This window comes from Benincasa hispida, chromosome 5, assembly GCF_027475165.1.
Source record: "Benincasa hispida cultivar pf3 chromosome 5, pf3_genome.v1.1, whole genome shotgun sequence".
Classification (NCBI taxonomy): Eukaryota; Viridiplantae; Streptophyta; class Magnoliopsida; order Cucurbitales; family Cucurbitaceae; genus Benincasa; species Benincasa hispida.
The window spans coordinates 30,594,238-30,621,738 of NC_143482.1; the positions used below are offsets into that span (position 1 = coordinate 30,594,238).

At 35.5% G+C, this 27,501-nt stretch overlaps 1 protein-coding gene across 3 annotated transcripts; it reads right to left on the reverse strand.

Annotated features, from left to right (window-relative positions):
• Positions 1-2,334: 2,334 nt before the first annotated feature.
• Positions 2,335-27,056, reverse strand: LOC120077686 (BRASSINOSTEROID INSENSITIVE 1-associated receptor kinase 1-like). 3 transcript variants are annotated; one of them, XM_090314005.1, is made up of 11 exons: positions 26,407-27,040; positions 26,022-26,154; positions 25,856-25,927; positions 24,404-24,547; positions 23,534-23,602; positions 23,332-23,403; positions 16,468-16,544; positions 10,096-10,224; positions 9,665-10,006; positions 8,986-9,380; positions 2,335-2,588 (listed from the first exon to the last, which is right to left on the reverse strand). In XM_090314005.1, the coding sequence occupies exons 1-11, from the start codon at positions 26,516-26,518 to the stop codon at positions 2,505-2,507; spliced, it is 1,629 nt and encodes a 542-aa protein (XP_090170131.1). In that variant the 5' UTR covers positions 26,519-27,040; the 3' UTR covers positions 2,335-2,504. The 3 variants fall into 3 exon arrangements, with proteins under 3 accessions (XP_090170131.1, XP_038887573.2, XP_038887572.2); XM_039031645.2 differs by lacking the exon at positions 2,335-2,588 and adding an exon at positions 4,717-5,154 and having other exon boundaries at positions 26,407-27,056; XM_039031644.2 differs by lacking the exon at positions 2,335-2,588 and adding an exon at positions 4,717-5,154 and having other exon boundaries at positions 24,404-24,535; positions 26,407-27,018.
• Positions 27,057-27,501: the final 445 nt, after the last annotated feature.

Here is a 27,501-nt window from a genome sequence, read left to right on the forward strand (position 1 = left end):
AGGGCAGATTCTCTATAACATAACTAAAAATAACTTTATTATTCGATAAATTATTTAATATAGTATAGTATAGAATTATAATATTATAGAATAGCCATTAACCAATTATTCTATAACCCATTATATTATATAATATATTTATATTATTATTATATAATAATATTATTAAAAATATAAAATAAATATAAGAAATTTCAATATCAATATAAAATATAATATAAAAAAGAGAAAATCAAAATTATGTAAATATTGTAATATTTTCATTTCATTTAAATAGACAGACATTCAAATAGCATAGTAAAAAAAATAATAAAGAAAAGAGTAAAAAAATAATAAAGAAAAGAGTAAATAACTAAAAAACCTAAAACCAAAATAACCAAAAATAAAAAATAAGAATAAGAATTGTAAATGTCATTTGAAGTCAGAAACAAAAATTTACTATCTAATTGAGATTAACACATTAATTACTGATACACATCCATTTGATAAATAGATCAAAATTTCCTATCGCTATATTCTATTAATCGTTATATTAACTATTATTTCTATAATAGAACATAATTATTAATATTTATTTGAAATGAAATTAGATTCTATATTCATATTAATTAGGATAGCTAAGATCCCAGTAATTTAGTAAATTACTATGCATGTAATATTTATGTTATGTGAGCCCACTTAGCTTAGAGGTTAGAGCATCGCATTTGGTCATTGGTTCGATTCCGATAGCCGGCTTTTCTCTATTTATTTGATTTATCAATTATGTCAAAAATCAAATAAATAGAGAAACGGCTTCTTACCCTAAAGTCAACGATTTATCATGTTGTAGGAACTTCCCTTTATGACTAAAGGGGAGGTTTTATTTCTGTAGAATAAATCAAGAAAGGAACTCTTACTTTTTTATATCATTTACATATACAATAGGATCCGGATATTGATCCAAGTCATCTAATTATTCTTTGTATTGTAGTACAATACTTTACTGGATTTTGCTTCATTTATCATATTTATCATTTAGTTTAGTTTTAATTTAGGTTTATGAAATTTAAATAAAATAAAAATAAGGAGTCTTTATATCATGTTACAGAGGGCCTCATTTCAAAAAAAATACGTCGTCTGGGGGCTTTATCGGGACTAACTAGTAAAATGCCCAAAACCGGAAACGATCTTAAAAACCAATCGTGTTCCGGTAAAAAAATCTCAATATCGTATTCGTTTAGAAGAAAAACAAAAATTGCGTTTTCATTATGGTCTTACAGAACGACAATTACTTAAATACGTTCGTATCGCCGGAAAAGCCAAAGGATCAACGGGTCAAGTTTTACTACAATTACTTGAAATGCGTTTGGATAACATCCTTTTTCGATTGGGTATGGCTTCGACTATTCCTCAAGCTCGACAATTAGTTAATCATAGACATATTTTAGTTAATGGTTCTATAGTGGATATACCAAGTTATCGGTGCAAACACCGAGATATTATTACAGCAAAGGATGAAAAAGAATCGAGAGCACTGATTCAAAATTATTTTGATTCATCCCCCTCAAGAATTGCTAAAACAATTGACTCTTCAGCCATTGCAATATAAAGGATTAGTCAATCAAATAATAGATAGTAAATGGGTCAGTTTGAAAATAAATGAATTGCTCGTTATAGAATATTATTCTCTTCAAACTTAAACCTAACTAAAAAACAAGGGTTTGGACAATTTCGTCCTCCCCTTCGCCGAAGTCTAAGTAAAGAGACCGAAGGAAAGTAAAGTAACGTTTTGATCCGGAAATTTTTCTATCGTTCATGTATCATTGAGCGGGAGGGGGATTTTCATCTCTTGTCTATTCTTTCCAGTCTTTTCATTTCCGTACCACAAAAATGAAAAATTCAAAATAGAGAATCTTTATCCAAAAAGGTCTAACCGTTGAAATAATAGTATTCATTGTTATTTGATTTGCAAAATTTATCCATGACAGACTATCGTTGATAGACTCCTACTAACGATATAATCTATCATTGATAGACTCTAAAAGTTGAATCTAAATTTTGTTACATCTGTAAATTTATTTGCATTATACTTATAAGCTTAATTGCTATATTTACAACTAACTATATCATATAATGTGCTTTTATAAGCTCAATTCCAGTGTTTTCCATAACTATTTACATGATATAACAGATTTCCAGTGTTTTCCATAACTCTTTACATGATATAACAGATTTCTTTGAGAAAATTAAAGAAATTATGTGACCCGACCCCCTAAGACTTAAGTTAGGCTGTTATTAAATACATTCATATATGGAAATCAAAACGACACTCCGTTATGGTGAAATAAATGCTAATTAAATAAGTAAGTTCAAAAGACTTTCATTAAATTCAAATACTAAAATAATAGTAGGGTACCCTCATAAATCATAAAGAATAATAAATAAGTCTGAAAAAACGATTCTTAAAAGTAATTTTTAAACATCAAAACTAAAAGTTAAGAGAAACATGAAAAGAACTTTAAATCTTATGATGCGGAAGCGTAAAAACTAGTCCCAGTGGCTCGATCACGAATTCCGCTTGTCCATTGCCGGTGCATCTCTATACTTACCTGAAACAATAACATGAGAAAGAATGAGTATAAAATACTCAGTAAGTAACCCCACTACTGGGGTCAGGCTAGGCATCTATGTCTTCTAGATACCCACCTCTGGTGAAGCATATAAACTACTCTAGTCCTCATGGGACACATACACATGAAACAAGGAGACTGAGTCCTATCCTACTGTAATTAAGTATGCCCACTACCTCTGGTGAATCCCGAAGGAGACACAAACTGGTGAATCTCGGAGGAAACACAAACGGGTGAATCCCGGAGGAAATACAAACTGGTGAATCCAGAAGGAAACACAAACTGGTGAATCCAGAAGGAAACACAAACTGGTGAATCCATAAAGAAATACAAACTGGTGAATCCTGAAGGAAACACAAACTGGGCATCTAACTAATCAGTAAGGACATTTGCACAGTCTCAACATCATAATCATCATTGTACGAATCTATGACATACATATAAACCTCAACATCATGGTTCTACAACATACACATATACCTCAACATCATAGTTCTACAACATACATGTATACCTCAACATCATCAGATCAAATACAACCATATGGAAGCACATACCATCTCATACTAGCATTCAAGTGTCTATGTGCATAAATAAATAATTCAGATCTCATACCAGAACATACTTTGATCATATTATACTATCAGTCTATCATGCTATCATTCTACCATAACATTCATTTATCATGCTAGCATACATCTAATGTCTGGCCCGTGGACAGTTCCAGTAGTAAGATTACTTACCTCAAAGTTAAATCCAAAGAAGCCCAAGCAAGCTTATCCTTTTCAAGACAAGCAACACCTAAGATAAATCCAATATTTAAATCAATATTTTGGGTCTAACTCCAATCAACCAAATTATTCAAAGACCTCCAGTTTTACTTTACCTAAACTATAGCTCGGTCTTAACTTAATTCCAAAACCCAATTCTGTTGGTTACATAAACATACACAACGTTCAAAATTAATAACTTAATTCTCCACAATTAATCTTAATTCAAAATAACCTCCCAACAACGTACTCCAAACTTACCAAACTTCAAAAGATAATTGGCCTTTACTTTGATGAGCAACACCCTAAACGTCTCAAGTCTTGAATCTAAAATCCAAACCTAAGAGATATTAACAATTTTAACCCGAAACCAAACATATCAAATTTAATCTAACAATCCCCAAACCAAACCACATTGGGAGTTACCAAGCCTTGGAACTTACCAAATCACTACGAAGGAGGAACTTCAACACTCGCTGGACAGCGCACAAATTCTCCTCCAAAACCTCCAATTAACCTTTAAATGCAAGGAGGAACACTATTATAAACCCAAGACATAACAAGTGATCCAGAAAACAACCAAGAACAACAACACCCAAAAACAACTTACGCAAAAAATCTTACTCCAACCAAGATTTGATCAGAACCAAGTGGCAAAGAAGATTTATTGTGGAAGCTGGTTCGACGACAAGGTCGAGCTAACGGCGAGGGGAGGGCACGACTGGCTGGGAGTCGACGGTGCAGCTTCAGATCCAACGATGTGGCTTGGCGCGAGCAGATCTGGCAGCACACGAGCACGGGCGGCTCGACGTGGGAGACCGGAACCAGATCTGAGCTGTGCAAACGGTCAGCGGCGAGGGGCTAGAATCAAATTTGGGCGGCGCGAATGGTTGAGGCGCAAAGAAGCCGAAGTTGAAGCTGGGCTACTCGTGGCTCGGATCTAGGCTGGCGATCAAGGTCAGCAGCGAGGAGATGCTGGTCAAGGTCGACGACGAGAGGTGTTGGTCGAGGTCGGTGGCGAGCGGCTGGGTTTGCGAGAGGAAGAATATGGAAGGGGGGAAGAAAAAGAGGGAAAAAGAAAAATGAAAGAAAAAAAAAAGGAAAGAAATAAAATATAATATTTTTTTTTTCATTCTCTTCCTTTTCATTCTTAAAACAACAAATTTTGGCCTTGAATTCCAACACTAAACTCCAAAATTAATTTTTAAAACAACAAATTTTGCCCTTGAATTCCAACACTAAACTCCGAAATTAATTTTCAATATTAATTTCCATTTAAATAATTTAAATTCCAACAACTATACTTAAATGTCCAAAAATTCCAAAAATATACTCAGTTAGTAAAAATTTACTGAAATTACATTATTATTAAAAAAATATATATACGGGCTGTTACAAATTACATCATTTTTCAACTGTTGGAAAAGAAACCCAAATGTAGAGAGTCATCTTGGACCGGACAACACATCAGGAACAATATGAGAAGTGGAATCAATAAACGGGGGAGTTCTACGCCGGTGGTGGTAAGAATGAACCATACTATTGAAGTTTTGACGTGAGCTGTCTTCTTTCTGCCAATCTTCCCATCTCTCATCCAAACCATCGCCTTCCAGCATTTGCAACACTTCTGACATCTTAGGTCGTTCAACTGGGGAGCTCTGTGTGCAAAGCAGTGCAACTTGAATTACCTGCTCCAGTTCTTCCTCTACGTAATTGCCTCCGAGATCGGGATCAACCAACGTTTCCAGTTTCTTATCATTCAGAAGTCCTTTTACCTTCAGTTTTGAGTTGACATGTCAGCCACCTTATATTATGCAAGTGTTTGTTTATTACCTTATATTATGCAAGTGTTTGTTTATTACCAGGAAGATCAAGCTACCAAGAATCAGCAGAATAATATTTAACATTTACTGAATAACAGTAATAATCTAGCAGAGATACTGAGGAATACAAGAGGACCAATAGAAAGTAAGCTCGTTGGAGAAATTGGAAAACAACTCTTCAAAAAATAAGAGAGATTACAATCTCACTGACACAACATTCTGAGAAGGATAGTTTGGGGGCCTCTAGTCAGCAGAGCTTGGGGGAGTAGTGTTTTGTTACTTCAATAGAACATCGCCAAGGGCTAAAGAGAATATATTTCAACTGACATACAAAGGTATTAGTGACCAACAAGACTGCTTCAAATCCCCTATCCCTACTGTACTCAAAAAAAAAAAAAAAAAAAAAAGCCAAGGAAGCCTTATCACACATATCATCCATTTCTTTAATTGAACAAGATCTGGGTAAGGGCAGCCACATGACACCAAATTCATAGTTATTCTAAAGGTTACACGTATCTGTGAGAGTACTAGTTAGAGGTATATGGGTTAGATTAGTATGATATTAGTAAAGGGTATTATTATTGGTAGTTAACTAATCATATTTGCTATAAAAAAAATGGAGTTATGGACCTTAAAGGGTGTGGATGATTTTGGTGAGCATTTTCACAGAGGGACTTTGGGGGAGAGATAGGCTATCAGTATATTGTAACTTCTCTTGATATAGCAAAATATTAGTATCTTTTGTGTTCTTTTTGTTTCTTTGAGTTTTCTCATTAGGTGGTGTCTAATAGTATTCTACATTAAAAGGAATTTGATTGTGTTTTTGGCTGTCCTATTATTTTAGTTGAATTCAGTGGCTAGAGAATCACCACTCCGTCAATTAACCACTCTCAGCCTGTCAATAAAAAGTAAATATAATTTTCTCCCCTACAACTGCCAGGATGTCATCTTTAAGGATATGCCAGGCACCTCTGTTGATTTTAGCAGTAAAACCTCAAAGAACTAAAGTGTCCCATATCACAAGTTAGTTTCCTTCTTATCTACTCAGAATCTTAAAGATTCTGATACTAGAAAACTGAAATTTTCACTTTTTTGCATTCGATGAAAAATAACTGTGGGAAAACAATCTTGTGCTCCTTCAGTACTGGTGTACTATTCAAGGGATCTGAAGGGAGGTTATTTTCACATGCCAGAGTTTGCAACTAAGCGAAAGATATTAATCAGGATGTTAATTGAATACCATAAAAATCCTAGGAGATACAATCCGGCAACACGAAAGAGAAGGAAAATTTTCCCCCCTCAACGTGTCCTGTGGAATCATAAAACCAAAGTAATTTTAACCTTCACTTCAGCTCATTACTAAGAAAATTTTCTATCATCAAATTATAGTAGAAAAACCACTCGTTTCTAATTTTGCTGCCATTTTTTTACCAACAATAACTTGAACCAAAATGGATACTTAAAATTTTCTAAATGGATCTAGGATCCTTTAGGATCAAAGATTTTCATAAAATAATATAAAAAGAACTCATATTATTTAAACAGGAAAGACACTGACTAAAACGGACAATATAATAGCCAAAATAGACACTATGGATTTTGGACCAAGCTTTTGTGGTTAACGAAGCTTTGGAGGAGTAGACTTAAGGGAGTGTTATTTAAGATTGATTTCGAGAAGGCGTATGATCATGTGGATTGGGACTTTCTGGATAAAGTGATGGAAAAGAAGGGCTTCGGTTATAAATGGAGAATGTGGATGTGGAGCTGCCTGAGAAATGTGACGTTCTCTTTCCTTATAAATGTTAGTCCTAGGAGTAGAGTGGTGGCCACGAGAGGCCTTAGGCAAGGAGACCCTTCGTCGCCTTTTCTCTTCCTTCTTGTGGTGGATGTTTTGAGTAGTTTAGTAAGTGGGTTGAAGGCAGTATTTTCATTCCTTTTGAGGTGGCAAATGATACTCTTTTCTTTTGCTCTGGTAATGAGAACTTGTTTTTAACCTTGAACCACATTCTTGCGGTTTTTGAAGAAATTTCGGGTTTGAAGATCAACAAGGGAAATGTAGTATCATGGGGATCAATTGCAAGGAGGAGAAGCTTAAGAGGTGGTCGGAGATGGTTGGGTGTGATGTTGGGATGCTTCCCTCTTCTTATCACGACATTCCTCTTGGAAGTAATCCCAAGGTGATTGCTTTTGGGACCCAATGGTGGATAAAGTTAGGAAGAGATTAGCTTCATGGAAAAAAGGATATTTTCTAAAGCTGGAAGACTTACTTTGATAAGATCAGTTTTGTCTGGCCTTCCTTTATACTTTTTCACCCTTTTAGAGCCCCTTGCAAGGTTTCTAAGAGCCTTGAGAAATTAATGTGTGATTTTCTTTGGGAAGGGGTTGAGGAAAGAAAAGGCAAGGCCTCGCATTCGATTAGGTGGGAGGTCATTGAGAAGTCCATTGGAAAAGGGGATCTTGTGATTGGAATCATAGGTTTCGCAACAAGGCTTTATTAGCTAAGTGGCTGTGGCTCATCTATTCCAAGCCTAACTCTCTATGGTGTAAGATTATTGTAAGCAATTATGGCCCCCATCCTTTTGAGTAGTTGTCAAAGGGGTCTAAAAGTACTCACCAAAATTTATGGAATGAAATATCGAAAGACTTTCGCGGATTTAATTCAGTGTGCAGTGGAGGAAGGGAGGGACACTTATTTTTTGGAGGATCATTGTGTGGGTGAGGCCTCTTTGTGCCTTATATCCTAGACTCTCATTTGTCGGCTCTTAAAAACCACTTCGTTGCTGATTTTCTTATGTGGTCAAGGAACTCAAGTTCCTTCTCTTTTGGTTTTCATCGTAACCTATCCAATAGGGAGGCGATGGATGTTGCTTCTCTTCTTTCTTTGCTTGAGAGTCACTCTTTTAGTCATGAAAGGGATGCGAGTGTTTGACCCAATCCTTTGGAGGGGTTCTTTTGTAACTCTTTTTTTCAGAGTCTGGAGGATCATTCCCCCTTAGGTGTCTCAGTCTTTTCGGTCTTCTGGAGGATTAAGGTTCCAGGAAAGTGAGATTCTTTACCTGGCAAGTGTTACATGGCCATGCGAATACTATGGATCGTCTCTCCAGGAAACTTCCCTCACTTGTTGGGTCATTCTGTTGCATTCTTTATCAGAAGGCGGAGGAAGATCTAGATCATATTCTTGGGCTTTGTGAGTTTGCTAGCTCTATTTGGGAGCATCTTTTCCAGGAGTTTGGCTTTCATTTGCTCGTCAGAGGAGAGTAGTTGCTATGATCAAGGAGTTCCAACTCAATCCGCTTTGGGGGGAGAAGGGTCGCTTTTTATGGTGCACACGGGTGTGTGCTATTGGGTGGGTGTTGTGAGGGGGAGCGAAATAATAGGACTTTCAGAGAAGTGGATAAAGACCCTAGTGAGATTTAGTCTCTTGTTCGCTTTCACATTTCTTTGTGGGCTTTGGTATCGAAGACCTTTTGTAATTATCCTATAGGTGTCATTTTGCATAGTTGATCTCCCTTTATGTATGAGGCTGCTTTTATGAGCAGGGTGTTTTTTTTTGTTGCGCTTGTAATCTTTCATTTTTTCTCAATAAAGTAGTTATTCTTATAAAAAAAAAATACTCAAAATAGACACTCTAGTCAAATAACTGAGAACAAAAGATCAACCATTTCACTTTCATGAACTTTAGTATGGAGCCCTCTGTAGTGTGAGACAATAGTTAATAATATTATTTAATGCTGAAGAACTCTTAAAATGGCAGCAGAATTCAGAGTAGAGAGTAATACATACCCAATCAAGCAGCATGACATCATCATCTTTTGCTAACCGAGCAAGATCAAAGGCTTTCTGTCCAGTTACGAGTTCGAGAAGCATTACTCCATAACCAAAAACATCAGTTTTTTCAGAAGTCCTTCCAGACGAGAGGTACTCGGGGGCTATATGGCCAATTGTTCCACGAACAGCAGTTGTGACATGAGTATCCTTATAGTTCATGAATTTAGCCAACCCAAAATCTCCAACAACAGCCTCAAATTCATCATCTAATAATATATTCGCAGCTTTCACATCACGGTGAATAATTTTAGGATCACAATGATTATGTAAATATTCAAGCCCCCGTGCAGCCCCTAAAGCAACTCGTTTACGTATTGCCCAGTTGAGTGGTGGTCGGCATTGTTTACGCTCTAAAATATTTAATATAGGTTAGTAAAAGATAAACTGATCATATGAAACGAAGACAGAACAAGAACCACTTGTTTGGGTTTCAAGAACTATTCTCGAGTCTGATGTTTTAGCTTTGTAATGATGATAGCTGACACATATAAAGGACAAGAGGTACCAGTGCCTAGGAGTTCTACATTTTGTCCAACTACAACATAATGCCCTAATAAATAAGAACACATTATAAAGTAAAATTTTAAAATGATCCACTTTCAGGAGGAATAACAAGATTTGAGTCAAAGAGCACCTCTTAAACATGATGCTAGACTTCCATTAGCCATATAAGGATAGACAAGCAATCTTTCAGTTGGTGACATGCAAAATCCATTTAAACGGAGTAGATTACGATGGACAGCCATGCTAATCATCTCTACTTCAGTTTGAAATTGAAGCTCTCCAACCTCAGCACGCTCCTCCTTCAATCGTTTTACAGCCACAAGAGAACCATCAGCCAAACGACCTTTATAAACCTTGCCAAATCCACCTTTGCCTAAAATGTTCTGTGGGCTAAAATAATCAGTGGCAACTTGCAGCTCACGTAAAGAATATCTTTTTAGCTGCCCCAGGTTAATTTCAGGATCTTCTTCAGCTACATATATGTTAATGTAATCAAATAAGTGTGACATAGAAACAAGAAAAACTACACATACTAATAAGACAATCTTCAAATTGACCAACCAGGTACATCAACGAAATGAATCTGTCGAGTTTTTCGCCGCCAAAAAGTAAATACAATAGCGGGCACAATAACCAGCAAAGCAGCAGCAGCAACAATTGCTCCAATAGTTGCTCCATTAGCCCTATCACCTGGAGCAAAAAATGTCATGAAACAACTATCCAAGTACTATGAAGAAGTAAACTCCATTTAAAATAACAAAAACAATAATTAATAAAAGAAAGTGCTCAACAAAATCTATAGGATAAGAGGAAGTTGAATCAGCACAGCTCCTAATTTTGAAAGAATGCTTAAACTGTGCAACTTAGGTCTTCTCATATCGATGAGAGACATATTACATATGTGGAAAGAATAATGACAATAAAGACAAAATATTGGCTACTCATATTTATACACAAATAGTAGACATTCCAAAACTCCTCCTCCTCAAGTGGGTTTGTCTTCCATAGCCAATTTGCAATTAGTTTGTCAAATTGCTTCTTTGTGATTCCTTTGGTTAATAAATCAGCATTATACTATGATGTTGGAAGGGAAGGAACACAGTACAACTACACCAATCTTCTGCAACTACATCAATCTTCTGTTCAATAAAATGCTTATCAACCTCAATATGCATTGTTTAATCATGTAGAACTAGATTACGATCTATCGAAATGAATGCTTTTATTGTCACAATAAATCTGCATGTGTGTCTTCCAAAGGAACTTCAATTCTTCACATACCCCTTTGATCCATTTACCTTTCACAAATTCTATTCCAAAGCTCTAAACTCTCCTTGAGCACTTCTACCACATTTTGTTTTTTTGCTCCTCCAAATAACTAAGTTCCCTTAAACAAAGGTAAAATAACGTAAGGTTGATCTTCTATTTATAGCACTCTTTGTCCAATCTGCATCAGTACAAACTTCTATCTGATAGTGATGGTTCTTTTTTAACAAGAATCATATCCCAAGAGTTCCGTTTACATATCTCAAAATTCTATAAGCAGTTTAAAATGAATTGATCTGTACATGCATAAATTGACTTACCATACCTATTGCGTATGTGTATCAAGATGCATATGAGATAGATAGATTAACCTTCCACCAAGTCTCTGGTTTGCTACTTGTCCTTTATTCCATCTACTTTTGCAACTTGCAATTTTAGATTAGGTTCGATGGACTTTCCACAACTCTACAAGTATTCATGTTTCTTCAAGTATGTCAAGGACATACTTTCTTTGACTAACAAAGATACCCGTCATTGATCTTGTGGATAGATAGATTAACCTTCCACCAAGTCTTTGGTTTCGCTACTTGTCCTTTATTCCTTCTACTTATGCAACTTGCAATTTTAGATTAGGTTCAATGGGACTTTCCACAACTCTACAAGTATTCATAGTAGTAAGTCAAGGACATACTTTCTTTGACTAACAAAGATACCTGTCATTCCATCCCCAAAAAATAATTTAACGTTCCAAATCCTTGACTTAGAATTCTCTGACAAGATTTTTCTCAAGTCCGGCCTTGCTTCATCGCGCTTATGAGAATAACATCATCTACATAGCCAATCTAAATTGAGATTATATTATTACCTGAGTATTTATTTTTTTTAAAAAAAAAAAAGTTTGAATGGATTGAGTTTGAAAGATATCCATGGCTAGACAACTTTCCAAACTATCCAAACCAAGTTCTTGAGGATTGCTTGAAACCATAGAGGGGGATTCGGCGAAAGTGTAGTTATGAAGGCTGGGGAGTTGTGAACTCCTAAGGCCCACAATGTAAAGAGTTAATATGACATAAAAATGATGGTTTTTAGTCATAAGGCGACCCACGAACTCCTTAGGCCTAAAAAGGCATGGAGTTCACAACTCCACTCTCCCCAACACCTACCCTTCCAACCTAAGAAGCACAAATACAAATACAAAACATGGATACGACAAGACACGAACACGAAAAAACACGACACAGTAAGGACACATTTATTAATATATACATGAAAAATATTTACCATTTTTATACTAGATGAAAATTCAAAGTAAATGGGTTGATACTTTATGTACTTAAAAAGTTTGATGCATTTCACACTCAAAATTTATTATTATTGTCATATATGTGTTTTTTAGTCCATTCAACAATTATTCTATGCATGTCTAACACATTTGTTACCCTAATAAGTATCTAATACGTGTCCAACACAACAAGTATTGGAGTGTCCAAGTGTCGAACACATGTCAAACACAGACACGCTAGCCAAACTAAAGTGTATGTGCTTCTTAACCTCCAATTCCTTGGACAAACATCCCATAGAGATCTCAAGACATGGTGGTAGACTCATAAAGAACTTTTCCTCAAGACTGCCATTGAGAAGAGCCATTTATCCTAGATGTGAAAGTTTCATGACTATTGGACAATTTCTATGACTTGCAATTTGCAATAAGGTATTCGACACAACTTAGAATACCTTTTTCTAAAGACTGCATGAACATCAAGATCAAACATAACTAGCAAAGTATTTTGAATAGTTGAAGAAGTAGGAATAGAAGAAGAATTATTAAGATTCTTTAGACATAGCTACAAAGTATTTTGAATAGTTAAAGAAGTAGGAATGGAGGAGTTACCAATATTTTCAGTTTCATTCCTCAAAGTCTCAGATTAGTTTGTAAAGGATCAACTATCTGATTTTAAAACGAAAATGAACGGACACATCTCTAAACACTGGGCACCAATAACAACCAATTTTCATGAGCCACGCCAATATATCAAATATTTGATCTCTAAACACTGGGCACCAATAACAACCAATTTTCATGAGCCACGCCAATATATCAAATATTTGATTCTTGAAAGGGTAAACTATTTCCATCAATACTATCATCAATGAATCCAAGAATTAAGTCGTTCAAAAAATCCTTTGGTGTTAAAATACATGCATACTCCACAAGAATAGAGGAAAAAGATTTTCAATTTTTTTCAAATTAGGTTGCCCATAAGTATCTTTTTCTTCCACACTTAAAGAATTCACATCCTCCTAGTACTTCCTCTGATATAACCTTGATCTTGGTTGTTCTTGAACGATTCTTGATAAATCTTGGTTTTTCTTGATTCTCTTGTTGTCTTTCTTGGTGGTCAAGGCTAATTTCTGTTTTATTCTCTTGTGGTAGATGTAATTGTGGTTGGCTATGTGGCTTAGTTAATTGATCTGACCAAATGGACATATTCTTTGCAGTGGCTTCATCTTCTTTAACACCTCCTTCGTTGATTGCATTGATTAATAGTTCCTCATCATCTGGTTCGAATTGAGCAACCTCCATGTTAGTCCCATCGATTTTTTCTTCTTCCAATGTAAGCTCCTCTTCAATCTTTCTACCTTTCTTATTCAACTCGTCTTCAATTGATTTTTTTATTTTCTTCTACGTCGTTCATTTTTTGCACAATTTCACAGCCCATTTGGATGAGTTCTTGATCTTCTTGAGTGACTAAATGTGATTCTTGATGGTTTCTTTTAAAATCTTGAAGATTATAATTATGCCTTTCTTGAATTTTTTCTAAAAGAACCCGAATTTCATTCATTCTTTTTCAAAAGTCCTCTTGATAAATGTTTTTATTTGAATATTTCTATTTTTTTTTTAATGTTTCGACCTCCAAATTTGTGTTGGAATGATTCATGGGTGTTCTTTGATGTTGGTGATAATAATTTTTTTCACACTCTAAATCATTTTCTGAATCATCTAACTCCCAATTCTTACGTCGATTTCTTGAGAAACTGGTTTGATCGGATCGTCAGGCTCTTTGTTGATAATTTTGCCTTGTTATTCCGTTTCAAACTGCATTAGAATCTTCATTGGAATCGCTAGAATCACTATAATCAAATTTCAAATGTGGATAATGATATGTTTCTTTGTATTATTTTAGAATTCTTCTTTTGAATCACTTGAATCAAAATTCTAACGCTGCTTTTGGGGGGAAATTTGACTTTCTTGCCTATACCAACTGCTATATTTTTACTTCGCCGTCTTCCTTGATCGGAAATAGTCCATTCTAGCAAAATCTTGAAAAAAAATTCTCGATATCTTCTTTCTTTTCTAAAATTTAAAGGGTTCCCCTATATAAATGTGGACTGTTCAACAACGAGCACAACTCACAATGCTCCCTCTTGCGATCGGCATCACCAAGAGTTTTCCAGTCTTCCACCGGCGGCAATCAACATTTGCCTAGACGGTTGCTCTGATACCAAATTGATGTAGCCTAGAAGATAAAAGAAGAGAAATCTCCAATAATAAAATCAAAGTCTATTATGAATCGAAAGTTGCCAATACAAGAAGACAATATCTCTATTTATAGAGAATTGGAAAGCAAACTAATCCTAATTCTAATTAATCAAAGAACTAATCCTAATTCTAACTAGTCAAAGAAATTAATCCTAATCCTAATAAACCAAGGAAACTAATCCTAATACTAATCAATCACGGAAACTAATCCCAATCCTAATCAATTAAGGATTTGACCATAATACCCTAATTTATCCTAATCCTACTACTTCATTTATAGTTGATTTTCTAAAAAGTACATATCCATAATCTAAAAAAATGTTTGAGAGAGACCTATTACATATATGGAAAGAATAATGACAAAAAAGTCAATATTGACAACTCATATTTACACACAAATGGTAGAAATTCAAGCTCCGGCATTCTTAGTATGCATGACAATCAAAGGAATAGCTAATGTGTCACAATATTATATCCCATCATTGTGTTTGAGGTGCACCTTGAGTTGGGTTTGGTAAATAACCAATATTTAGAGGCAACATTTCTTAGTTTCTATTCTTTCATTGGGTTTTGTATTGAAACATGAGGTGCACCTTGAGTTGTGTGTAAAGGAAATTCGTTTGATTTTGAACCAGTGAAGTGAAAGGATCATGGAGTTTCCTTTTAGCCTATGTGAAAAAAGAGGGTCAAAAACAGTTTGGTTCGCAAGAAGACTTTTCAAGTAAAATACTCAAGGAGGAATCTAAGATAGTGGAGCAGGCATTTGTCTAATCACAATGAATCATGTTGTTAATCTTTCTTGATCAATTTTACATAGATTGCACCAATATTTGTACACTGGGCCGTTTGGCCCATCAACTTATTAAGTTGGTTTAAACAACCCAACTTAAATAGTAAACACTATTGAATTTGCACATTTATCGAGTAACTCCATCTTCCCCTTTTTTATACTTTTCAAATTTACCAAGGAACTAAATCTTCCATCTCTACTTTTCACATTTTCCCAATAACTCCATCTTACTTTCTTAATCTACTTTTCACAATTATCAAAGAACTCAATCTTACAACTCTAGACCCCAAACACAAACTTACTAACTCCAACATATTAACCAGACTTATTAACTCCACGCAGTGGGCCAAACGCCTCCTTATAAATCATATTGTTACCTTAGTATGCTTTAAGTGATAAACTAGTTGCTAATTTTGGCTTAATTAAAATTAAACTAGAATAAAAAAAATTGGCTGGCAACCCTCTATTATTCCATTTTCTAGTGTTGTCATTTGATCCTCCATTTTCTCCAATAAAAAAAAATAAATTGTCTTAGCTTTTACAATTTCTTGTGGAGGAAAAAAAGGTGAGTTTTCTTTTTTAACCAGAAGGGGAAAAAAAACACCCTTTAATATAAGATTAAATTCAATCGTAAATGCTAAGTTGTCTTTTTGTTAAGGTGGCAAACAAAAATCTAACATGAAGGACTACAATAGATCATTTCCTAAGCTTCCAGAACAAAAGTGTGAGATTTAAAATCTAGGGACCAAATGGAATTGTTATCCAAACTATAGATCCTAATGGATAATTCTTCCTTTTCTTTTTATCCTTGCGCAATATGGACAGTAGGCTTTTTTTTCCTTTCTTACACTTCTGACCTTAATCATAGCAACTTTTCCTAATTCACCAATTGACTCAAAAGTTTAAGTTAATAGATAAAGGTAAATGTAATATCATATCATCTAACACTTTCCCACACTTCTGAGCTTTTCAATGTAAAGAAGATCCAACAAGAAGAAATCAATATTAATTAGGGAGGAAATAACATTGCAGGGGCCTGAACATATGATCTCTAGGACCACCTATTTTGTACCATCTTAAATCATCAATTGACTCAAAAGCTTAAGTTGATAGGTGAAGATAATTTAAAATCATATAATCTAATAACTTTCCATGTATGAGTATTGTTTTCTTTATACAAAATTGTGCTTAAACTATAAAAAAAATATGTGTTTGATAAAAATAAAAATAATGTAAAGAAGGATAGAAAATTCAACAAACATGATTTCAATTCCACTTAAATTGAAAATAGGTAAAAATGAATTACATACTTTCTGTAGAAATACTACAAGCATACCTGAAGATTTTCGTGGTGCATCTGTCAATGGGGGAGGAGGAGCAGAGGGAGAAATGTGAAATGAATTATTGGCAAAACTACAAAAAGTGGAAAGATATCAGCCATAATTTTCTTACACGCCTCGTTTTAACCAGAAATCGAAATGACAAAGAACCACAACGGAGATCACCTAAGAATGAAATCAATAGAAATAAAAATTTATTTCTTTGATGTTATTTACTGCAAATTGTCTGAATCAAAATTAGAATTGGAAACGTTTCAAATATTGTTTAATTGTAATAAGAACAGGAAAATGACGTCAGTTCAGCATAGCTCATCAGATAAAGACTCTTATTATTATCCCTTTACCTCATCCAAAAGGGATGGTTTGATCTCCCACCCCACGAAGAAAGTATGCTAATATAACTTAACTGGAAAATTAATAACCCAAATAATTGACAATAAGTTTTTAATAACTGACAATTAAATAGTATTATGCTATTTAATTTGTAGTTGAGTTTTTTACTTTTACAATTCATTCGATAACAAATAATGACTATTTCAAATAAAACTACACCTAACTTAAAAAATTCAATTTTTTTCATTAGAAGAACGGTGATTGATATTAAATATTTCATCAAATTATTTTATTTTTATATTTAATAATATTGGATTCTTTTTAAAGTCTCATTAATATTAATTAAAAAGAATCAAATTAAATTAATAGAAGTTTACAGTATTTTATAATAAAGTCGAATCAACTAAAAAAGTTAGTACTTCTGTTAGAAGAAATTTTTTGTGTGAAAATTGTTCATCAATTTTATTTGATTATCCAATAACAATATTTTATTTTAATAAACTAAATAATAATAATAAAAAGTAACTAACTAAAATCAAATAGCCAGCCAATTGAATAGAAATTCGTAATTTTAGTGAAGAAATCACACATGTTAAAAAATAGGGAGCTTTTTCTATTTCAAAAAATAAATGTTATTGGTCTAAGTTCTAAAGGAATTATATATGTTAAATTATTAGTCTTTGAACTTTTATTTTTGTATCTAATGGGTCAACTATAACAAGCATCTAATAGGTTTTGAACTCTCAATTTTCTATTTATAGGTCTCTAAACTTTAAGAAGTGTTTAATAAATCTCTAAACTTTCGATTTTATATATAATAAGTCATTGGGCTTTCAATTTTTTGTCTAATAAGTTCTTGACCTATTCAACTTTTTTTGACATTTACGAACCTATTTAACACAAAATTGAAAGTTTAATGTCTTATTAGATAAAAAATTCGATTTCTATGCCTAACAGATTCATAAAATAAAAAGTGTTAAACAAGTCAATGACCAATTAGACATAAAATTGGAAGTTTAAAGACCTATTTGAATTTTTAAACTTCATGATCTATTAAACACAAAATTGAAAGTTCATGAATTTATTAAACACATTTTAAAGTTTAGAGACCTATTAGACAAAAAGATAGCACAAAGCTTAATAAAAAGATTGTGTCTCACAAATAATAAAGAGGAAAGATCAAAGTTGAAAAATGATGAAATATAGAAGAGGGAAAGAGAAAAACAATGCACAGTTACATGGAAACCTTATTACAAGGAGAAAAACCACGGTATAGAATTCTTTCTTATTAGTTAATCTGATATAAAGAATACACAGTGACTGCCAGCTTAAATTGAAAAAAAGGGAAACCCTAGAGTACAGGTATAAAGACAAAAATGCCCCTGGAGTAAAAAACCCTAATTTCAACACTCCCCCTCAAGTTGGGGCGTTTCAACTTTGATCTTTCCTCTCTATTATTTGTGAGACACAATCTTTTTATTAAGCTTTGTGCTATCTTTTTGTCTAATAGGTCTTTTAACTTTAAAATGATGAAATATAGAAGAAGGAAAGAGAAAAACAACGCACAGTTACATAGAAACCTTAGTACAGGGAGAAAAACCACGGTATAGAATTCTTTCTTATTAGTTAATCTGATATAAAGAATACACAGTGACTGCCAACTTAAATAGAAAAAAAGGGAAGCCCTAGGGTACAAGTATAAAGACAAAAATGCCCCTAGAGTAAAAAACCCTAATTTCAACACTCCCCCTCAAGTTGGGGCGTAGATGTCAGTAAGACCCAACTTGCTCACACACGAGTCAAACAACTTTCTGGGCAGTCCCTTTGTTAGGACATCTGCAATTTATTGACTGGAAGGAATATAAGGAACACAGATATTGCCACTATCAAGTCTCTCCTTGATGAAATGCCGATCAATCTCCACATGTTTTATTTTATCATGTTGAACTGGGTTATTTGCTATGCTTATTATGGCTTTATTATCACAATAGAGTTTCATTGGGCCGGTATGATCTTGGTCAAGGTCTCTTAAGACTTTTTGAAGCCAAATTTCTTCACAGATTCCCAGACTCATGGCCCGGTACTCAGCTTCGACACAACTTCTGGCAACAACACCTTGTTTTTTACTCCTCCATCTGACAAGGTTACCCCACACAAAGGTACAATACCCTGATGTCGACTTTCTGTCTACCACAGACCCTGCCCAATCTGCATCTGTGTATGCCTCGATGCATCGTCTTTCAGTTTTTCTGAACATCAAGCCTCTCTCTGGAGAAGTTTTCAAATATCTCAGAATGTGCTCCACTGCCCTCATATGTTCTTTGTACGGAGATTGCATAAACTGACTTACCATACTCACTGCATATGAAATGTCGGGCCTAGTATGAGAGAGATATATAATTTTCTAACAAGCCGCTGATATCTCTCTTTGTTAACTGGAACGCCTTTACTCATATCACTTAACTTTGCATTTGCTTCTATAGAAGTATCAACTGGTTTGCAGCTTGTCATACTTGTTTCCTTAAGCAAGTCTAGAGTATATTTCCGTTGGAAAACTGAAATCTCTTCTCTCGATCGAGCTACCTCCATTCCAAGGAAGTACCTTAGTTTTCCAAAGTCCTTGATTTCGAATTTCTCAGCCATCTTTGCCTTTAATCAGTCAATCTCTGAGGTATCACCACCTGAAATGACAATATCATCAACATAAACAATCAAAACTACAATCTTCCTGGATACTAACCTCTTAGTGAAGAGAGCATGATCTGAATATCCCTGACTATACCCTTGTGACTTTACAAACGTAGTAAACCTGCCAAACCAGGTCCTTGGGGACTATTTTAACCCATACAAGGACTTTCTTAGTCTGCAAACACAGTGGTTAAACCATTTCTCGAATCCTGGGGGAGGACTCATGTAGACTTCTTCCTCCAACTCTCCATTGAGAAAGGCATCCTTCACATCAAGCTGGTGAAGGGGCCAATCTTTATTAACTACAACTGAAAGCAGAACCCGTACTGTATTCAGCTTTACTACTGGTGAAGAAGTCTCGGAATAATCAACCCCGAATGTCTAAGTAAAACCCCTAGCAACCAATCTGGCTTTGTATCTATCAACTGTTCCATCGGGCCTATACTGTGAACACCCATTTACATCTGACTGCTTTATGACCATTTGGAAGAGTGACTTGGTCCCACGTATGATTTTTATTGAGAGCCCCCATTTCTTCCATGACTGCGGCTTTCCATTCAGAAATTTCCAATGCTGTGTGTATGCTGTTTGGTATCACCACTGTGTCTAGGTTCGTAGTGAAGGCCTTGAACTCAAGAGACATGTTGTTATAGGACAAGTAACTCTGCAGTGGATATTTTTTACACGATCTGGTACCTTTCCTTAGAGCAATCGAGAGGTCAAGGGATGCATCTCTGTCTTTACTTTCCTCGGACTTCATACTGCACTCACCTTCCTGCTCATACGTCTCATGTTCTGTCATTTTTCCACTTTCAACGGTGTTTTCAGCTGGAATAGGTGACATTTCTTTTCCAGGTTCAGCAATATTCTCTACTGGAACAAGTGTCTCACAATCATCATTTTCTGCCTCGATTACATCTTTGATGTCATTGTCTTCCCTGTTTTTGCTCTCACCATTTTCAACACAAACATCAATTTTATCACATTTATTACCATCATCAGGGATAGGACTATTAATACCTGGAACTGATCTCCGTTCTGACTCATGGACTGGAGCCGGAGAAATAATAGGCGGCGCCATTTCCTTCCTGAGATTCCTCCTATAGTATGTGATCCATGGGACTTGTTTGGTCGGTAGAATGGATTCATTAGTACTGATGTCAAGGATGGGTTCAGGCAAGACAGATAGACTCAGACCCCAATTGGTTTCTTCACTAGTATTCTCCCCTTGAAGAGAACCATTGGGAAAGAATGGATGATCTTCGAAGAATGTCACATCCATGGAGACAAAGTATTTCCTAGAAGAGGGATGATAACGCTTGTACCATGCTGATGAAATGGATACCCCACAAAGGTACATTTTTGAGCCCGAGGGGTAAACTTGGTTCGGTTAGGGCCATGAGTATGGACAAACACAACACAACTAAAGATTCGGAGGGGCACATCAGAAAGAAGCCGGGTATTTGGATAGAACTCTTTGAAGGAATCTAAGAGGGCTTGGAACTTTAAAGTCCGGGACGGCATTCGATTTATCAGATGAGTTGCTGTCAAGACAGCATCACCCCATAAATAGGAAGGAAGGGAAGAGGACAACATAAGAGACCAAGCAACTTCGACTAGGTGACGGTTTTTCTGTTTGACCATTCCATTTTGTTGAGGGGTGTACGCACAGGAACTCTGATAGACTATTCCTTTTGAGATTAGGAACTCTCTTAAGGAATTATTAAGGTATTCCCGACCATTATCACTCCGAAGAATAGCGATTTTGGCATTGGACTGGATTTCTATAGAATTGTAGAATTGTTGAAAGACCGATGTAACTTCGGATTTGTCTTTCAGAACAAAAACCCAAGTTAGCCTAGTATGATCGTCAATGAAGGTTACAAACCATCGCTTTCCAATGATGGTAGTAACAGGTGACGGACCCCAGACATCACTATGGAATAGGGTGAATGATTTAGAAGGTTTATAAGGCTGAGACTTGAAAGAAACACGGAGTTGTTTGGCTTGGACACACACATCGCATTTTAACTTAGAAATATTAACATTATGAAAAAGATGAGGAAACAAATAATTCATATACTGAAAATTAGGATGGCTAAGGCGATAGTGCCATAACATATAGTCAGTTTCAAAAACAGAAAAATGAGATGAAAACAAACTAGCCCTATCGCATATCTTAAATGAGGCTTCTTCAGGGAGGAAATAGAGTCCCCTGTCATGTCGGGCAGTGTCAATCGTCGTCCCCGAGTTCAAATCCTGAAAAACAACAGCATCAGGTGAGAAGATAACACGACATTTCAAATTCCTCGTAATTTTACTAATAGATACAAGATTGTAAGAAACTTTTGGCACATGCAACACATCTTGGAGAATTAAGCCCTCAAAGGGCAACACCCGTCCTTTTCCAGCAACGAGGGCAAGACCCATTAGTAATCCTGATCCTTTCATTTCCAACACTAAGTTGATAAGAGAGACACTGGTCGGAGGAACCAGTCAAGTGATCTGTGACCCCTGAATCTAATATCCATAGTTTATTACCAGTTTATATTCACAAGGCCAAAGGAGTGAAAAGTACCTAATTGGACAATAGTACTCACCCCAACCGTACTCAAACTGTTCTTACTGTCAACTGAAGACTGCTTCTGAGTATGTTCACCTACTGAGTCACTCACTAGGGCACTACCAATGTTTGATTTGTCATGAGACTGTCGTCGCTTGCTGTTTGGGGGTCTCCCATGCAATTTCCAACACTGGTCCTTTGTGTGCCAGGGTTTCTTACAATGCTCACACACAGTAGGGGGTTTTTTATCGCCATCAGCACTGGGCAACTTTGCAACGAAAGCTATTGCATCAATTGTAGTAATAGGCTGGACAGTTGTCACCGGCGACTGTAGGTGATCCTCGTACCTGCCCAGCGCACGAGGTGGCATCAGCTGGTTTGAGCGGTTGAATGGCTCGAGCGGCATCTGGTTTGACCGACTGGAAGGCTTGAGCGAAGTACTTAGCGCGGACAGCAGCACCCCACTGCCACAGCAATCGATCAGACCGACGCGGAGGACTCAAACGGTGCGATTGACACAGATGGCAACAACCCATGGCTGGACTCGAGCGACTCGATCGGCTTCGTCTCCTCCGACCGTCGAAGGCAGCACCACTCTGGTATTGATCTCCAATCGTGGCTTCCGTCTGGCGCGGAGGCTCCCATCAACTACGGTTCTCCATTGACTGCTGATCCCGACTCTCCATTGACTACAGCTGGACTGCTGAAATAAGCTCCGGTGCTTGAAAACATTCCATCACAGCCGCTTGAATGGCTGTCTTCATGTCAACATTTGAAGTTCCATCGGCTGAAGAAGACTGTGGTTGGTTCTCTTCCATGACGGCTAGGGTTTCGCAACCTAGCTCTAATACCATGATGAAATATAGAAGAGGGAAAGAAAAACAACGCACAATTACGTGGAAACTCTAGTACAGGGAGAAAACCCATGGTATAGAATTCTTTCTTATTAGTTAATCTGATACAAAGAATACACAGTGACTACCAGCTTAAATAGAAAAAAAAAAGGGAAACCCTAGGGTACAAGAATAAAGACAAAAATGCCCATAGAGTAAAAAAACTCTAATTTCAACAAAAAGTAATTAGTAAATAAGTTGTTGGTTCCCAAATGTGAGGTGGGTTGCACAAATTGATTACATTCCTTAATTCTATTAAATAACGTTAAAAGGAATAAAACTTCTATAATATCATTCCTCCATTCCCATTCACAGCAAGTAAACGGGCCCTTACAATTACATCATATAGTGACAAATTTATAACACGTAAAAGATATTCAAACCTGATTGGTGTGAAAAGAGAAAACGAGCCATTGACGGGAATGTCTCCAGTTAGAAGGTTATTTGAAAGATCCCTGAAACAAAATTGGGTGGATATAGCTATCATCTACGGAACAACGCAAAGAACTAATCACTAATGTAACAACAATTAAAGGTAATGAGAAACAGTAAATTGTCAACAAGTAGATATGATGCAAGACTTACAGAAATTGAAGTGGAACAGTGGTTAAAGACATTGGAATGGTTCCTGATAAGCTATTGTTGTTCAGACGCCTATATATCACCACCAACAAAGACCAATATAAAAACTGCTTTTTAGGGGAGTCAGAGGATTCCATCAAAGTATGATAATAGTTCAAAGGACACGGTTAATTTTTATGCAGTTGCGTCTAGCGAGCAATTAGAAACAATCTACGAGACTCAAATTTCTCAAAAATGCAAAGTCATGGTGATGTCAAGAAACACAAAATGAAATTGTCAGAAAACAATTCCATGCTCTTTCTGCAATGATCATTTTGAAACTGTCATGAAGAGACTGAACGCTGTTGTGAAAAGATGTGGCAGCCCATTTCTTGAAATATAAGGTAGCCGGATCTAGCTGTCAATTAGACAAATTAGAAATGAAGGGCAAGAAATTGAATACCTGAATTTTCACTTGTGTATATATTTGGTCCTTAGGTTTTCAATTTTTATAATTTAAATTCAAAAATTTTTAGCATAAGGTCTATAGATGGTCCCCTATTATTGTTAGCTACACTAATTTGACAGAAGATTTGGGAGATTGAATGGGGAAGATAATCAACACTTTCAAAGTTCAGTATTTTATTAATCCATTTACAAAAATTCCTGAAAAATATGCTATAAAAATTATCAACATTTTTAGACATATAAGATGTTTCTGTTCTTTGAAGAAAATTCATGTTGTTACAAAACTATTAGTAAACATATACATTTCTCAAAAAGAAATTTCAGCAGAAAATTTATATAACGAATAGAAAAATAAATGTAACAAGATAAAAGGAAAATACTAAATAAATTTACCCAACAATCTAATAGAAATGACAGTCTACATACAAGGTACTTAGTTTTGTAAGTTTGCCCAGTGTGTCAGGTATGGGACCAATTAAACTGTTAGAATAAAGATCCAAGCCCTCCAAGTTTTTCAAATTTCCAAATCGTTCTGGAATTGTTCCACTGATGTTATTGCTGTAGAGTTCCCTGTCAGAGATTAGTAAATGATTTTGAAACCACAATATGCATAAATAAGATATCCTCCTAACATGTTCCACTGATGTTATTACTGAAATGTTACTCGTCAAAGATCAATGAATGACTTTCAAACCATAACATGCATAGAATAAAAATAAGATATCCTCCTAATATTATCACTGCAGTATATTTTATTTTGTACAATAGATATTATGCAGGACTGGGAAAAGGTAGAAAAGGAAAGATACAGAGAGAGAGTAAAAAAGATGAAAGCCATATATTTATACTCTCTATTATCGATGATTCTCATAGTGTTGGTGAGATGGATGTTATAGATGGTATACAGTAAAACTGCCTCTTTTGCATCCATTACTGGTAATGGTTAAAGTTGGTCTTGGGATCAAACCAATTTATGCAACCTAACATCTAAGATGATGGGCTTTAAGATTACTCAATAATAGTCTTTTTAATATTCAAAATATTGAAAATACAAGAGACTGTCTTATTTATAGAATATAGTAAACCACAAAGCAAACCAATTACTTACAGAATACCCAACTGACAAACAATCAACAATTTCAAACAAAAAACTACAAGACTATCCCTAACCTTACTATTTCACTTCCCTCCGTCTAAACAAATAACTCATCCTCCAACTCAAAAAAATAATGAAGTTGAAACATTGTTTTTTTCCACGTATCAAAGCAGTATGCGATGCTGTAGCTAACTTGGCTCCTTACTGTTGTGACCATTTGCAGCTAATTTCTTTTTCCTTCACCCAAAATTGTGGGAAAATCTGACTCATGCATTCTATTGCCACTTGAAATTTCCTCTGAATTATCCTCATTAAAAAAAACAATGAAACAACACAAAAATTCTTCCTCCAGCTTAGTCAAGAAAGTTTGAGAAGATCCTTGACTTTTATTTGGTTCAGGTTGTAACAGTTTTTCTTCATTATTATATCGCCCAAGTGGCACTGAAATAATTCTAGTTCTTGTGCAAGTCTCCAATAGTCCTAGAATCATCTTTTGGTTTCTCAATGCACATACAGGCATTAGTTAGTCGAGTAGAAATTAACCAACCTTCACAATTAACAAAAGAGCAGTAAATATAGTATTTGGTTACTAATATTGATATTTCACTATCACCTTTATTGTATTAGCAATAATACTAAGCACCATGATGGTGAATATTACAAATTGAAAAGAGATAACACTCACACAGCACTAAGACCAAAGAGGGAGGGGGAACAACTGATATCAAATGCAAAAAAGAAACAGGAGAACATAGACTTCCCCTTAAATCAGAATGACTTACAAGTATCGCAAGTTTGTGAGTTGATCAAGCTGTGGAACCAGTTTTCCAGACAGATTCGCATTACCAAGATCACTGTACCAAATAATCACAGGAACATTTTGCTTATAAGTTCTTGTGAGCAGTAACTAATTAGAGAAACAAAATACTGTAGGATGAATAAACATACACCCGTATAACACTTCCTTTTTCATCACATGTAACATGAAACCAAGTGCAAGGATTCATAAGGAGGGTATTCCAACTTTGCAAGACGTTGTTGGGGTCGACCAAACTCGACTTTAAGGCATTTAGGGCCTCACCTGTTCAAGACCCACAAAGAAATTGGAAACATACACGTTCATATATCTCAATTACCCAATTTCTTTCGTATCCAATCAACAATTTCACAAAGAAACCATCGATAAGGAAATTATTCCAACATAATCTAGACAGGCAGTAATGAGAATTCAGCCACACTTCCAGTGTATTTTCACCAAATACAATTCGTAACTACATGTTCTTGCCAATAAAATAATTGACAAAATGGAAAAGAAGTAGCAGAATCACAAAACCTTCCCCATTTGCAGACACCCGTAAAACGAATCCCATAGCCAAAATTAATCGCAGGAAAGGCGAAAACGCGGAAAACACCAATGTTGCTCTCTCCATTTCATCGCTTCTCATCTCTCCACAGGTTAATTTGATAATAAGACGCTGAATGCAAGCCAAATGGGGAAAATCAGAAAGGGGGAAACAATGGCGTCGAACTTGAAAACCAGGAATGTGGGAGCGATGAAGCTTCTTTGAGTAAATTAAGATCTGTGATGGGTTTTGTTGAGTATCTGGGAAAGACGAAGCAATCTTGGAGGGTGTGATTGATCGGTCAAAGTGGCTGATGGAAGGGTCGGGTTAGTCATGGAAGACATTTCAAGGATCGTTTGTTTGATGATGAAAATTGTGTTCTCCATGGAAACAAAGAATAGAAAAATAGGAGATGGTTTGACTGAAAGAGAAGGTGACTTTTATGGTGGAAATGGAATTAGAGTCAACTGGGAGAGAAGAAGAATGCTCAATGTTGAAGAAACAGCGCCACTGCAAAAGAATAAGGGCCCAGGGATTTGTAAAATGGATTTCTTCAATATTGCAAGCCTTCATTTTGCCCTTTTAACGGCTACTTTCTTAGGGGCTCTTTAATAGCCTCCATGGAGTTGGGTTGCCGTGTTTGATGGCCACTTAAATGAAAATGGTGAGTTTTAAATCCATCTTTTTATTTACCCCCTTTTCTCCCTTTATTTCACTTTCCATTTGCAGCATTTTAATTACCACCTCTCTATCTTCTCGTCATGCGTTTTCATTACTCACCCTCTCTCTCTTATCATCTTCTCTCTTCTTTCGCCATTCGATTTATCTTCTTCATCTCGTCTCTTCATTCGTTTGAATTTTCTTGCTCAACAATGTGTTTCTCTTCTTTGACTTCTTTGTATGTCTACTTTTTTAGATCGGGTAGATACGAACGATTTTCTAGTAGATCTAACTACTTTTTTAGTATATATGAACAATTTTATAGTAGACCTAGTTTTTTTCTGTTTATTTCTAAAAAAAATTCGAATATGTGGTTTCTCGCTCAAGATTTGTACGTTGTCGTCTAGATTTCCTCATGTTTTATT